General features: G+C 43.7%; 1 protein-coding gene across 1 annotated transcript in view; it reads left to right on the forward strand.

The window, feature by feature from the left end:
- VPS41 (VPS41 subunit of HOPS complex) overlaps window positions 1-15835 on the forward strand; it is a 186729-nt gene that overhangs the window by 159735 nt on the left and 11159 nt on the right. Inside the window, exons 23-25 of the mRNA XM_042914682.1 lie at window positions 6850-6904; window positions 9298-9438; window positions 10968-11104. Of these exons, the coding sequence (XP_042770616.1) occupies window positions 6850-6904; window positions 9298-9438; window positions 10968-11104 (333 nt within the window). The remainder of the gene's footprint in view (window positions 1-6849; window positions 6905-9297; window positions 9439-10967; window positions 11105-15835) is intronic.

The raw sequence follows: 15835 nt of genomic DNA on the forward strand, positions 1-15835 counted from the left end.
TCATGGTTTGTGGGTTCGAGCCCTGCATTGGGCTCTGCACTGACAGTGCAGGGGCTGCTTGGAGTCTCTCTCCCTGCCCCTCCCCGACTCACATGCTGTCTCTGTCTCTCACTTGTTCTCAAAATAAATAAATAAAAACTTAAAGGAATTGATGGATGGCAATGCAGTTGATGTGCACTGACCACATCTAGAGTTGCTTCTTCAGCCATGTTGATAAATGTATTGGATTTATTATGAACCAATTTCAGCTCGGGTGATTTTCAAAATCTGTACTTAATGAAAAAATATCTTGCCTGCATATTAGTTGATGAAAAACTTTTAACCTTTTAAATTTGGGTCCTAAGACATTTTCCCAAGAAAAATTGGGAAATCATCATCTTACTCTACAAAATAAAAGAGAGGTTTCCCTCTTCTCGCTACAGACTCTGTAATCTAGAGGACGAAAGTGAGACTCTTACTCTTTGAACAGTGCCCCTCCGTTCGTATCTCACTTTCTGAGGAAATGACATTTGCTTCCAGGAGGAGGGACTGACGCTGGGTGTGGGTCTCTGTCTGAGGAGCCAGCCGTGACCAGCCGCCACCCCGGGCTCCTTCTCATTCACAGAACTCAGGTGTGGGGGCACCACCCAGATCCCAAGATGTTGGCATTTCTCACCCTTTCAACCCATCAGGCGTTTTCCAGTCTAGTAGTGTTCAACAGAAGGCACGCTGTTCTACCTAAAAGGGGAGCCTCAGAAAATTGCAGACCTACGAATGGCACTTGTAATACCTAGAACTTGCTTAGAGCATCATATAGACCTTTTAGAATTTTTCTCCCTGATCCACTGAGAAGAGCCAGTTGCATGTAAATGAATTCAACAGAAGCATATTGAAGCTGATTATGTTTTAAGTAGGTTTTTTTTTTAAGTTATCTCATGTTTTCCACTGAAAGAGAATTTTGAATAAAATGAATTAGAGCTGGTTATGGTAGAGACATGCCATTAAAAATAATCAAGTCAACAAGCTACCTTTTTAGAACTTTCTAGATGAGCTTTCCTGTTACAAATCCTTGAGACTTCTTCATAAGAGATTATCTTTCGTCAGGATCCATTGTGTATATCCATCTGTATATTCACACAAAAATATATCATTATCCTTGCTCAGGTACATAATGCCATCTTAAAGAAGATACACTTTAGTAACTCATGAAGGATCTCATTCTTTTTTCCCTAGAAATGAGAACTTAATAGACATTTAATCATCTTAGAAATCCTTGTATGTTTACTTATAGCCTGAAAAAGAATGAATTCATTCTATATTTAATTATAACCTGAAAAAGCTAGCAATTTATAAAAAGCAAATTTGCCCCCCATGAAATGCATGCCAAGCATGCTAACTGTGAAGTCAAGGTCATGAGTAAAGGTGCACTTGTTCTGTCTAAAGAGAGACTCAGTAAATTTGTATCATTTTCTATTAAATACAAAGTTAAGAACTTAAATTTTTTAATGCCCCCACCAAAGAAATCTCTGTTTCAGAAGAGTGGATAGATGTTTAGTCCTATAAATATGCTTTGGTGGTATTTTGGTGTTCATTTTAATTTAACTGGGAAGGGCCTAACGTTTCAGGACTTTATTCAAAACATGTTGACCCCCTCTTTCTTGTTGATAATTCACTTCTGGCAGAATAGTTCTGTCTTTTTCTGGTTCTCTGCCTTTGTGGGGATTTGGGTAATTGTTGAGAGGTAGAGTGACTTCAAATGATGGCTGGGTGAAATCTTCAAGAATCCCAGTCAAACTTAGTTTGTATTGCTTGAAATCCCACAATCGATAATATTTGGCCAAAAACTTTATAGAGATTCTGACATCACATCAGAAGCCCTCTAAGGAAGTGGCATTCACAAGGCAGCAATAGTTATCAAAGACCAGAGTTCAGGATTTAAAATCACCACAACTCCTAAATTCTAAAACTAATCATAAGCTTTCATGAAACTGTTGTTCCTTCTAAAGAAGATACAGAGGTGGTAGTTATTTATAACATCGACAGCAATTTTAAAAGACCATAAAAATCGTTTATGTTTCCATTGTGCCTTATAACATGTGCCGTGTTTTCATGTACCTTATTTTTATTTAATCTCTACAAAAGCACAGGTAGGTGGATAAAGTCATTTTATCCCCAACAAGCTGAGTCTTCAGGAATTGAAAGAAACAAAACCCAGTCTAGAGCTAATAAGTCAGAGGGCCCAGACTTGGAACTTAGATCTCTTAAGTTAGATGCCCTAGTCTTTCCAGGACAGCGAGGAATCATTTCTCAGGTTTAAAATGTTAATTAAAATAATAGCAATGGTAATGAAGATAATCCTTAGTATTGCAAGAATCATGAAAGGCATCAGTTTTTTTTTTTTAATTTTTTAAATGTTTTTATTTATTTTTAGAGAGAGAGAGACAGAGCATGAGTAGGGGAGGGGCAGAGAGATAGGGAGACACAGAATCTGAAGCAGGCTTCAGGCTCTGAGCTATCAGCACACAGCCCGACGCGGGGCTTGAACCCACGAACCACGAGATCATGACCTGAGCTGAAGTCAGACACTTAACTGACTGAGCCACCCAGGCGCCCCAAAAGACATCAGTTTTTAAACTAAATTGCCAACAGGTACTAGTTTTTATTTACAAATCTCATTTGTTTATGCCTAGAATAGATAAAAGCATAATATCAGCTGTGCAGCTTTGGAAATTGATAACTGAATTTACGATCTCCCTCATTTGTTATGGCATTTATAAGGTGGCAATATTTATGAACTTGGAGGAATAAAGCTGGGAGATGCAAAGTTTATGGATTCCCATTAGTGACCTTTAAAGAGTATACTGGATAAATGATGGCCGGGTCAAGTCTGGGTGGAAGTTATTATTTAATTTATAGATGATCAGGTTCTTGTTAGTTACCCCCAAATTTCTCACTCTGTTCCTTGCCTTTATATAAAATCAGGAAAATGGAAATTAAAACATTACTTCTGCATCATTTTTTACTCCACTTCTGTCATTTTATTTTTATTTTTCTTATGATTCTTTTGTTATGATTCTCCCTTTCTGTCTGTGTCTGTGTTGGTCTCTGTGTCTTTCTGTCTCCCTCCTTTTGGCTTTAAAAATCTTAGTTTCCCTACTGATTCCTCTAGAGGGAGCACTGTGGCCCAAGAACATTCAAGAATCTAGGGAAACATGGTTTTATGCACTATGTCAATAATAGAAAAATTCTGTGTACCAGAAATATTTTCTTTTTACAGTTTACTCAGAATTGGTAGAGATTTCTAGAGTCTCTGCTCTCTCATATAAGAGAAAAGAAGAAAAATTTCAGATACTGTCAAAAACTAGTCCTAAAACATTTAAAAATCTGGGAAACTCAAATTTCAGAGACTCAGATTATCTTTGAGCTTGTTATTATACATCTGCTTGCATTCCAGACCATTCTTGACTTCAGACTTGCCTTTAGACGTTTCTTCCCACATGACTTGTCATTTTTCATAATATCCAAACAGAGCTGGCAGCATCATCCTGTGGAATGTTCTACAGTGATGAAACTGTGCTGCCCTGACAAGATAGCCAGGAGCCACGTGGGACAGTCAGGTGGTAGAAAAGCATCTAGTGAGGAACTGAATTTTTAATTTGAATTTGAATAGCTACATGCAAGAGACTGCTGTCTTAGACAGCTCAGGTGAGTCCTCAGGCTACAAAGCCTGTGTGGTTTGAGACAGACATGTTCTTAAATGCTCAAGAGAAGGGGAGATGGCTTTGTCGGAAACTTCTGATACTTCAGTGTCAGCAAATTTCCCAGTATGAAACTGACTTATAGATACCTTTTGGTAATAAACTAAGCAGTATACTCTTTAGTCACACCATCTTCCTTTAAACATTCTACCTGTCCGGTCATATCACATTTTGTTGTTTATCTGTGCACAACATAGTCTCACCCAGCCGTAAGCCGTCCATCTGTCTAGCAGCTCGCAGGAGTCAAGGTCCTCAGCTGGTTTCTTTATAACTTTTTGTTGGAATGGTCCCCGGTCCTCTGGACTTCATATTTGTTTGCTGTTTCCTTTCACTATTTAACTGCTCACATGTGTATCCTGTCTCTGCTCTAGAACATCCCAGAAGGGTAAGGAATCCGTAAGAAAGTTACATTGTTTGTGATGATGATTCATTTATGGACCTGACGGTATAGAGATAGGGTAAATCGTGTTTTTGATCAAAACAAAGGAAGATCTTCTAGGTGTTAGTTAGGATTAGGTTCAGCTATAAGCGATAAAAATCCCAAAATAATAGTGGCTTCAACAGAGTAGCCACATGGAAGTCAAGTTCTCTGTCACATAGAAGTCCAGGTGGCAGAGCCCCCTGTCGGTGGTGGCCGCCACGCAGTCTTTTCTCCTGGTCCCTCACCTTGTAGGACCTCGAGCTGGAGGTATAAGATAGTATCATTCATGTTTCCGGGAGAAGATTGGGTGAAAGCACGAAAAATAAGAAAAAGCGTTGACTCACATTGCTTCTTAAAGAAGATTGCCAGAAGCTGCCACATTGCCGGTTCATCTCTGTGGGGGACATTAGTCACACCACTCCCCTGTGGCTAGGAAGGCTGTTTTTTAAATTCTGAGCAGTCATACACCCACCAGAAATCTTATTACTACAGAAAATGGGTAAAGGATATTGGGGGGTAACACCTCTGCCACATAACATTTTTTTTTAAATTTTTTTTTAGTTTATTTTTTATTTTTTATTTTTTTTTTGAGAGAGACAGAAACAGCACAAGTGGGGTAGGGACAGGGAAAGAGAGAATCCCAAGCAGGCTCCATCCTGTCAGCGCAGAGTGTGATGCTGGGCTCGAACCCCCAAATCTGTGAGATCACGATCTGTGCCGAGATCAAGTATCAGATGCTTAACCTACTGAACTACCCAGGTGCCCCTGCCATGTAACTGCTAAAGGAATCTTGTGGGCCATCCAACTAAGAGTGTTTCTCTTCATCGTGACCTTCTAGTCTTCTCGTTTCCTCACTTAAATAATTTGTGTACCTCAAACTCCTCCCTGTCATTCTGAAGCAAGGGTTGTTTTTCCTTTCTTTAATGTTTGGTTTAGGGTCCCCCACTCCAACATTGATTTCTACGATCAGCCTTTTTTCCTCCCTTTTTAGCTGTTAATCTCTAACCAGAGGCACATTTAAATCTATATTCTACACAAAAAATTTTAAGTCAAAAATCAGAACTCCAAACCTGATCCTGCTGCCATTTTCCAAGAGGGCTCATTAGCCCAAAGAGCTGCTGAACTTGCTCTGTTCTTTTTATCGCCTTGTTCTTGTTTGTAAAACAACCGTTGGCTTTTTTAACCCAACCATTGGGTTTTTAAATGACTACGCAACCCAATAATCTTCCTCCTGAAACCTTTTCTGCCTACTCCATCTGTTTAAAAAAAAAGATTTCCTGCACACCCACTAGGAGCCAGGCATCGTGCAGGGCACAGGGCTTGAGGCACGTGGTCCCGGGCTGCGGAGAGCAGGCGGTTAGGGATGGTTAACGGCCTGGTAGGTCATCGTGGGGAAGAAGTGTGCGGGCTGCCCCGAGGCTGAGTACCTGGGGTCTGGCCTGCTGGGGGGCTCCGAGGAATATTTGCCTGAAGGGGTGGGGAGGAGGGGTTGGGGGGAGGGAGGGCAGCCTTCCAGGCCAAGGGACCGCAGGGGAGGGGTGAGCGGAGTGTGAGGTGTTGCTGCCCAGAAAGGCGAAGGCAGAGCAGATCATGGATGTCTCGTAGGCCCCAGCGAAGATTCTTGGCTGTCAGAGCACAGCAGCGCAGTAGGAAGGTTACACATGTAGGTGGGATGGGAGATGAGGTTTCTGGGTGACCTCTCCTCATACCGCACCCAGTTCTGATGCCACACCTCTTCCATAAACCGGAGCTCATGTCCCGTGTCTGTGCATCTGGCCCTCTATTCGTGCCTCCCTGGTCACGGATTGTGTGCTGTTGGCTCTCTGTGAGCCTCCCTGGAGTGCAGCGGCTGCGTGCTACCTCCTTGCAAGGAGAGCTCTCCCCCCCCACCCCCCTGCCCCCAGCCAACTTCCCTGACGACATCAGCATCAGCATTATCTTTACTACCGTCCCCTTCACATCTCCATCCGACGTGACCCTCCAGTGCCCAGTAGACTGTTTGGTAAATGTGTGCCAGCCCGTTCGCAAGTATGCAAGTATTTATGGACACGGTGTGTCTTTTTCCTTAGGCTTAAGGAAATGCAGTCACCTGTGGAGTCCCTCGTTTCTTTACTTGATCTCTTTTTTGATGCTTCTTGATGGTCACATATGGTTTTTTCCCCTCTCAGCTTTTGACAGACCCTTGCCCAGCATTCTGTTTCAAACCCTGTGAGCCAGCAGGAAATATCTGATCTGTGTGCTTGTTTGTGCATCAGACCACTGAGCTGTGGTCCGCTCGGTGCTGGGAATGTGCCGCGATGAACAGCAGTGCCTTCCCAGACCTTGCATTCTGGTGGAGGGACAGGGAGCTGAAAGCGGTGACTGGGAATTAGGTGGGGAGCAGTGCTCTGAAGAAACCTGAAGTCACATCAAGAGAAAGCCTGGTGGGAAAGTCCTTCTCTTCTGTCTTTGCTCACGGAAGGTTCTGCATTATTTCAAATACGTTACCGGTTAAATTCTGTTCAGTCCGGCACCTGAGAAACGAGTGAGGCCAGCCACCAGCAAAACCTAAGACTTGGGTGTTGTTCACTTTTTGTTTTTAAAGGGAAGCAATGGAAAAATTCTCTCGAGCATCTATGTGTAAGTGAGTCTATTGAAATTTATTCTTGCCTGATAAGCCAGAGTAACATTTTTACCCTGTTCTGTTTGAAGGCTCTTGAGATCTGTCAACAGAGAAACTTTGTGGAAGAGACAATTTATCTTCTGAGTAAGTAGCATTTACTCCCTTTGGTCCTTGCAAGCTACACAACGGGGCAATGGTGTCATGTAAATTGTCTAAGAATGGACATCAGCTTTAGACCACGGTCACACAAAGCTTAGAGCCTATTCCCTATAAGAATTTAACATATGGAAAAGGAGACTTCACAGCTCAGTAGCGAAGGAAACGTTATTTAATAAATGCTACTGAGATAACATCTTCGTTTTGTGTAATAAACCAGACTGTATCAGCTGACACATCACAAATAAACTGTAGATGGGTTGGCGAGTTTGTCTATTTAAAAAAAAAAAATGTCAGCCAGGCGCCTGAGTGGCTCAGTCGATTAAGCATCCAACTTCGGCTCAGGTCATGATCTCGTGGTCCATGGGTTCGAGCCCCGCGTCGGGCTCTGTACTGACAGCTCAGAGCCTGGAGCCTGTTTCAGATTCTGTCTCTCCCTCTTTCTCTGACCCTCCCCTGTTTATGCGCTCGCTCTCTATCTCTCTCTCTGTCTCAAAAATAAACGTAAAAAAAAAAAAAAAATGTCAGGGGCGCCTGGGTGGCTCAGTCGGTTGGGCGGCTGACTTCGGCTCAGGTCATGATCTCGCGGTCCGTGAGTTCGAGCCCCGCGTCGGGCTCTGTGTTGACAGCTCAGAGCCTGGAGCCTGTTTCGGATTCTGTGTCTCCCTTTCTCTGACCCTCCCCCGTTCATGCTCTGTATCTCTCTGTCTCAAAAATAAATAAACGTTAAAAAAATAAAAAATAAATAAAAAAAAAATGTCAGCCTATTTACCATGATCTTGGTAGAAAATAATGTTCATTGTCAGTAATCACACTTTAAGTGACCGGAGAAAATGCGGTTGAATATGGACATTTTGGAGAGAGGAAAACTGTTTGGTATAATCTAGTTCTGAGTTGCCCCTAGGCCTCTGGCATGGCCTCCGTATGTGTCATAGTTTTTGTACCAAGGGCGCAGGACCTACTGTCTTTCCCATTCCCCCTAAATGAACCACTTGCAAAGAAGCAGGGTGGATTCCTGAAGGTTTCCCAAGGAAGCTCTATGCAGATATTTGTGGTATAAGCACAGAGTTCAGACATTAGGTGTTTCTCCAACATCTCTTCCCCAAAAATACTCCAGTCGGGTCGATTTTTGTCACAAGGTCACATTGTCTTAGCAGACAAGGAAGTAGAGGACTTAACAAAGGGAGACATAATCTCCTTTTTTAAAGTTATAAAAACTTTAAAATCCTACACATATTTTAAAAATTAACCATTTTTAAGACCTAAGACAATGGGAATAATATTTGTAGGACAAACAGGATGCTATAGAAGGTACGACAGATTGGGATCTCATTTTATTCCCAGGCCAGCTATTATCACTGGATAATGGCGGCTCAGAACGAGGAGGATTCGAGACCCGCTACTGGTTCCTGCCACAGGGCACTTGCAGCCCCGCCTCTGAGTAAAGCTTTCTACATGCACTGTATTAAAGACTCGTGGAAACTGTTAAAGCCATTAAAATACCAGTAGATCAACGGGCAAAGTGTGTGAAGATAACCGAATAAAAGCATAGTTGGTAAAAATTTCATTTAATGAGGGCAGTTGGAAGGCTTTCCCCTGAACTTGGAGAGAAGGAAATGAGGTAGTTGATAGTTGAACTTGCATTTGGCACAAAGTGTATCAAAAGAGTAAATCCAAAGCTACCTCAAGAGGCAGAATGACTCCAGGACCTTTAAGTCTTAACTGTGTCTGGGTATGAACGTGTCCAAAAGAAATACACGTCTGTCAGAGGGAAGTCGGAATCTGACAGACTGGGTCAGATTTCAGATCTGCCACATAGTAGCTGTATGATCTTGGCAAGTTATTAATGTTTCTGTGTCCTCTTCCGTAAGACAGAAATATTACTAGAACATCCCTCGTAGGATTATAGTGTCGGTTAAATGATGTAATTTATGTGAAGCACTTACATGAGTACTTACCACAAAGGAAACACCCAGTAAATAGGGAGATTCATTATTTCACTGTGTTTAAATAGTAAAGGCTAATGTCACATGAGAAAACAGTAGCCTTCAAGACCAGAGATGCATAAACAAGAGGTAGACGATTTCTTTAAAAATGTTTTATTAAAAGATCCTAGGGGCGCCTGGGTGGCTCAGTCGGTTACGTGTCCAACTTTGGCTCAGGTCATGATCTCACGGTCCGTGAGTTCGATCCCCATGTCGGGCTCTGTGCTGACAGCTCAGAGCCTGGAGCCTGCTTTGGATTCTGTGTCTCCCTCTCTCTCTGACCCTCCCCCATTCGTGCTGTGTCTCTCTCTGTCTCAAAAATAAATAAAAACGTTAAAAAAAAATTTAATAAAAAAAACAAGATCCTAAATGAAGTATTTCTCCCATCTTTGCTAGGCCGAATGGGCAATAGCCGAAGTGCCCTGAAGATGATCACGGAGGAGTTGCACGATGTTGATAAAGCGATTGAATTCGCCAAGGAGCAAGACGACGGAGAACTCTGGGAAGACCTGATTTTATATTCCATCGACAAACCGCGTAAGCAGAAAAGCCCATCTGCGATCAGGCCTCTTATCTCTCAATACAGCCAGTGACATCTAGAGTAAGAATGATCTCAAGACCCACTGGGTGGAAAATAGGGCGAAGTATCTGTGATAAAGATAGGCTAAGTACACTGTAACGACTTCCAGTGCTTCTCCTGCGCAGAGAAGCCTGGGGCCCCATCACTTTGCATGACCTGAATGTGGAAAACAGGTGGTTTACCTGATGATATTCACTGTGTCCCCGTCAACATCTTCTTACCTACCATACCAACCTCAGTAAATGTGATCCGGCTGAGTTTTGTTTTTCCAATTTGTATACAGGGGCCTTTATTTTGAAAATGTAAAGCCCTTGCCAGTGCCTTTTTATGGACCCCTAGAACTGTCACTAGACACTGACGGTCCTTGGATGTTTGCTGGGACAGTAACTGGCGGTCTCTCCGTCCCGCCGTACTGCCTCAGTGCAGCTCCAGGAGCATGAGTGTGTCGCCGCCACGGGATTGTCCGCCTCCAGGGCTCCCATTTCGGAAAGAAATACGCAGTCACCCAGCAGTAACCCAGGCCCTCTTTTGAAGATCGAGAAATGATTCCAAAACTGGCAACAGTGGTTCAAAGTCTGCTCCCTTCCCTTCGCTATTTTAGTAAGAAGGCTTCTCTGTTCCAAGGCTCTCAAGTTTTAGAAACTGCTCTCGGGATTGTCTTTTTATCAGAGATGCAAGAGGATAATGCGGTTCAAGTCAGTTGCAGATGTAGATTGTCACATGCGCGTGCATCTTTGAGAATCTAACTCAGTGTGAGAAAGTCGTGGTTTACCAACCTTCAAGGAGGCAGGGTGGGTGAAACGGAGCACAGCATGACCTGGCCCGGGGTCTGGCCTGGGAGTGAATTTGGCTTTTGACTTGCTAGGTATGTGGCCCTGGATGAATCAGGCAACCACCCCATTTCCCTTTTCTGTAAAATGGAGGCAAACAACACTGCTACCTTGCCGAACATTGGAGAAAAGCGAGAGCCAAGCCATAGTGTAAACTCATAGTGTAAATGTTAGGCATCAGCATGGCAGGCTGTGTTCTGAAGTCCTCATCTGCTCTCGAGCTGTTTTTAACTCATGGGGCTTCTCCTTCATGTCATGAAGTGAAAAGAAAGTTAGTTTTTGGGAATTCAGCAATTTAAATGGTTTTAGCACTTCCTTTAAAGGAAATAATTTTGGGGGCACCTGGGTGGCTTAGTCGGTTAGGCGTCCAACCCTTGACTTCGGCTCAGGTGATGATCTCGTGGTTTGGGAGTTCAAGCCCCACATTGGGCTCTGGGCTGACAGTGCAGAGCCCTCTTGGGATTCTGTCTCCCTCTCTCTCTGCCCCCCCCTGCCGCTTTCTCTCTCTCTCTCTCTCTCTCTCTCTCTCTCTCAAAATAAATAAAAATAAGCTTAAAAAAGATAAAGGAAATAAGTTTTTATTTGAGTCACTTTTGGCCTAAAACTGCACTATGTAAACTGCTTATGTCCTAATTATTGCATGTGCTATTTTGCAGCATTTATTACTGGCTTACTAAACAACATTGGCACGCACGTAGACCCAATTCTCCTGATTCATCGTATTAAGGAAGGAATGGAGATTCCCAATTTGAGAGACTCCTTGGTTAAAATTCTGCAAGACTACAATTTGCAAGTAAGTATCCTTTCTTGGACAAACCTGCCTTGGGGGGTTGAGTTCCGGATAAACATTTGTAGAGTTATTTTCGAGATCTAAGAATTCATTTGGATAACTACATTTGCTTTTGGCCCAGATATTTGGGAAACTCATGGAGTAGAGAAATAAGAAGTCTCCCTAGAAGCTACCGAATTGTTTTAACCATTCCCAAATTTCCTCTCCTTGATACGCAGTCATTCTTCCATTTATGTGGTTGATGTCACATGGCATTTGCAAGGCTGAGGGGTGGTTGCACTGGCTGCCGGGCCACTCAAACCAGTTTTGAGTAGAGTGAGTATTGTGTCCACTGGGAAGAATAAAAAACATGTTTTTCAAATAATTCTTTTATTTCCTTGAAGTTTCTCAGTAACCCATTGCCTGAAACATGTTGAATACGTGATTTCATTTAACGTTTTGTCTGCTTCCTCGACCAGTACAACCTCGTTGTCTGTAATAGTTCAGAACTTGGTGATAAAAGCAATGGAATGCCTTATTATCATATAAGTAATTAACATGCTAATTACAAAGCACCCTCCCCTTTTCTCTAAAAGGACTCCTGACAATTACTATTTCCCGGGAGGCTGGTAGCTTCCACAGAACTTGAAACTGTTGAAAGCACATTTGTTTAACAGTTTGGACTCTTCTTTCTCTACTTCGTTTGAAAATGAGTTTCTATTAGGATAGAGGGAAATTGCTTTCCTGGAAACACAAAGATTTTGCAGACAGAGCCAGAGGATAAGGTTCCGGGGAGGGAAGTGATTGGCAGGTTAAGTAAGGAGAGGAGCGTCATGACGAGGATTTGTGGGGCCCCTGGCCGCTGTGAGGGGTGCCTAGTGGGGGGCTGCCTGCTGCACTTGGGCTGGTGGGCGCAGGTAAGAGGCGGGGGAAGAGGAGAAGTTGAGAAAGACTGATGGCAACAGGAAGTCAAGTGACAGGTGGAAAAGCAGGACAGAGGGACAAGAATGTGGGGCCCGGAAGTGGGGTGTGGTCACGTTAAAATTTCCAAACGCGTCCTTGTAAAATTTCCAAAGGGGCCCTTCAAAAAGTAGGGTGAAGGGTGAGGGTCGTCAGTGTGGAATTAGTCCTGAGACTGTGGGAGCAGTGAGTCCTCCCCGAGGGTGCTGAGGGATGCGGGTGGGAGGGCTGGAGCCAGGCCCCAGCACCTCCGTGAGCTGGGAGGCCAGCCTCTCGGCCTTCTGGGGCTATAGCACTGAGTAGCACAGCTTAAAGGAGAAGGGGTTTTCCTGAGGGCAGGACGCGAGAGGACAAGGGGCCTTCCTCAGGAGGGCCTGCGGGAAGTCGGGGTCCCGGGAGAGATGGCAGGGACCAGGCAGAGGTAGAGGGTTTCTTGTGTGCCAAGCTTTGAGATACACACGTGTTTATTTACAGAGGAACTGGGAGGTTGCGGACAGCCCGGGGAAAGGTTTTCAGGACAGAGAATGAACCGGACAGGAAGGAGAGAGAATTGGGATGGGTGACTAGGTGAGCATTGTGGGTGGTGCCCCAGGGCTGCGGGAAAGTGGTCCAGGCGGGAGAACACTTCCTGAGTTCTGAGGTTGGAACCGGGCTTTGGGGAAAGTGGTTTCAGCGTCTGACTTCATAAGGCCCTGCATGTGAGTGAGCCTGATGATGATCTGTGCACTTCACGGGCTCTTCCCAGGCCCGGGTGTGCCAGGACCTGCTCGAAGTTTCAAGTCCAGATGTGTTGAGAAGTCATTTAGGTGCGGTGTCCCTGAGCATCTCTGCCCCATGGAAGGCGACAAAATGATCAGTCCTCTGTCCTCCAGATTACAGATGCATCAAGCTTAGCCTCTAGGTTGAAAATGTGCCTGTTTTCCCAGGCTCTACAGTGCCGACAGACACACCTAATAAAATCCCTCTTACTAGGCTCTTAATCCAGAGAACCAAGCTCCCGGGCCCGACTGGATTTCCCTCCTCATTCATTTTTTATGAATAAAATTGCATTGTTCTGAGTCAGCCAGGAATAAAAATAAATTATTAGATGCAAAATGAATTCCATATTAAAAAATCATCCACTAAAACAGCTGATAAATCAATATTTTATCCTCTTAATTATGTTTTTAAGTGGACTGAGAGCTTTTCCTTAAGACATGTAAGTGTGCAGTTGGTGATGCGTTGAGGAGGCCGGGAGTTCCTTCTCCAGTGGATCCCATAAATCTGACCAGGGAGTGGCCTCTGGGACGAGGGGCGAGACCCCCAGGGAAGGTTGCAGAGCCTCTGGGAACTGCACCTGGGTCTCCCCTGGAGCTCGGACATCGCACTGGAAGGTACAGAGAGGAAACACTGAACTCGGGCAGGTGGTTCAAACAATTCCAGGGGACACTCCCTTCTTATATGTGAAGAAAGACTTTAGAAGTTTTTTCTATACAAAAGTCTACTGTCTGTCATTAATGGCCACTTATATTCTTTCTCCAGGCCACCTGTTAAAAATAACTTAACCCTTCTTCTAGATTATAGAGCATTTGGAAGTTTCCAGAAAGGTTTCACATACATATTTTTCATTCTTGGTCTCTTTCGTTTGTTCCATAAAAGTATATAGTTGATTTTTACATGTTCTCGCAGGATAAAAATGGCTAGCTCCATTAATCTCCCAAACTGGGGGGAAATTTTGCAGATGCATGTATTTGCGAGGACCTGGAACCTTCTCTGTTGGAGGCAGGGTGGAGGGGAAGGCCCCTGGCGGATATCGCGGACCATTCAGTAAACAAGGATCCACGGTCAGATGTCAGGGAAAGGGCTCCTCCACGTTGGGAATGTCTTGGGCAGATTTACAGTAAAATGTGCTGCGTTGTAAAATGTCTTTCACCACTGAGAATGCTTTGGGAGAGCACTCATTAGCCAATAGCTAATTGGAAACAGAAAGCAGGAAAAGTTGTGGGAAAAAAATTTAAAATAAGTATCTCCTCTGGTTTTAAAATTTGATGTTTTCCAAAACACAACAACTCTCCTCAGCTGAAGTTCAGCATGAGGCGCGTTAGCGTTCTGTGACATCATTAAAGTGAAGGAAGATCTCCCCTCGGCTGCGATGTTGGTGTTTACATTTTTAAAATTTACTTTATTATCATGTTTTTGTACCTTGTTACACAGTTCGTATAATGACTCAACAAATTTTACAAGCTTCATGAAATCCATAAGATGAAAGTAGTCCTGATTGTATTTCATAAACTTAAAATGTTCCTAGTCCTGGGGCGCCTGGGTGGCTCAGTCGGTTAAGCATCCAACTTTGGCTCAGGTCATGATCTCATGGTTCGTGGGTTCAAGCCCCACATCAGGCTCTGTGCTGACAGCTCAGAGTCTGGAGCCTGCTTCGGATTCTGTGTCTCCCTCTCTCTCTGCCCCACCCGTTTGTACTCTGTCTCTCTCAAAAATGAATAAACGTTAAAAAAAAAAAATTTATAAAAAAAAAATGTTCCTGAGCCTGATTTCAAGGACAAAAAGCTTTTGTGTAATGTAAGATTGTTTTCAAAACAGTATGGTATAAATGACATTTCAGTGCTTACATGAAACTGACAATAGTTTCCAAATTATTTTTATGCTATAGATTTTTCATGTTTATACTTTATATTTTTAAAATATTTTTATTTCTAAATTTAGCATTCATACCCATTTCTGTTTTTATTTTCCCAGAAAAGTTCTAGCACTTTTGTTCCTATGGTCTTGTTTGACAGCCATTTCATAGTGGTCATTAGGGACTACTTCCCATATCACAGATGGGAAGGCTGTCTCAAAGGATTTGCCAGTCTGGGAAGCTGGTGAAACTGGGTTTGAGCCCAGGTCTTCTGACTCCATCTTGTGTATTCCTTACTGTTTGGTTGCTCCGTTGGTCTCTGGAGATGCATTTGCGGTCCCGGCAGGTTACAACAACAGAGGAGTATCCCAGATTGACCAGGCAGCCTGCTGTCTTGGAAAAGCAGTGGACGTGATGTTTGCAGAGCTGGACTCCGGTCCTGGCTTTGTCACCAACAAGCCTGTGGCCCTTTGGGAGGGCACCTAACCCTTCTGGATCTCAGCTGTCCCATTCGATTAAATCAACATTTGCCAGCCTGGCTACACACCCGACTTCCCTGAATTCTTTTAAAACTTACTTTGTTTCAGTAAAATAAAACCTTCCAGATCTGCTAGATTAGAATCTCCTGGGGAGGACTAGGGGACTGAATCCACTTTGATGTTCCTTATCGCTAAGCCTGGTGCAAGTCTGTGCATTGACATTCGACATTTAGGAACCTGGAGACTAGATGATCTCTAAAGTATCTTCCGTCTCTCAAGTTCTTCAGAGAGTCATTTCAGAAACACGCCTTTATGTTGTGCCATTTCTTCTTCTTCCTCATCTCTCTGCTTTGAAATCCAGAGACAAATAAATTAAGAGGAAATAGTGACTTCTTTCTTACCTGCCTTTTTTTATTTTTATGTTTATTTTTGAGAGAGAGAGAGAGACACACACACACAGAGTGTGAGTGGGGAGGGGCAGAGAGGGAGACACAGAATCCTCAAACCAGACAATAGGCTCTGAGCTGGCAGCACAGAGCCTGACGCTGGTCTCGAACCCACGAATGGGTGAGATCATGACCTGAGCCGAAGTCCAATGCCTAACCAACTGAGCCACCCAGGCACCCTTGTTACCTACCTTTTTTGGGGGCTCAGATGGGTGGTTTCTTGTTCAAAGTACATAAACTCTTCATTTCTTCCAAG

The sequence above is a fragment of the Panthera leo genome, chromosome A2 (genome assembly GCF_018350215.1).
Source record: "Panthera leo isolate Ple1 chromosome A2, P.leo_Ple1_pat1.1, whole genome shotgun sequence".
Taxonomy (NCBI): domain Eukaryota; kingdom Metazoa; phylum Chordata; class Mammalia; order Carnivora; family Felidae; genus Panthera; species Panthera leo.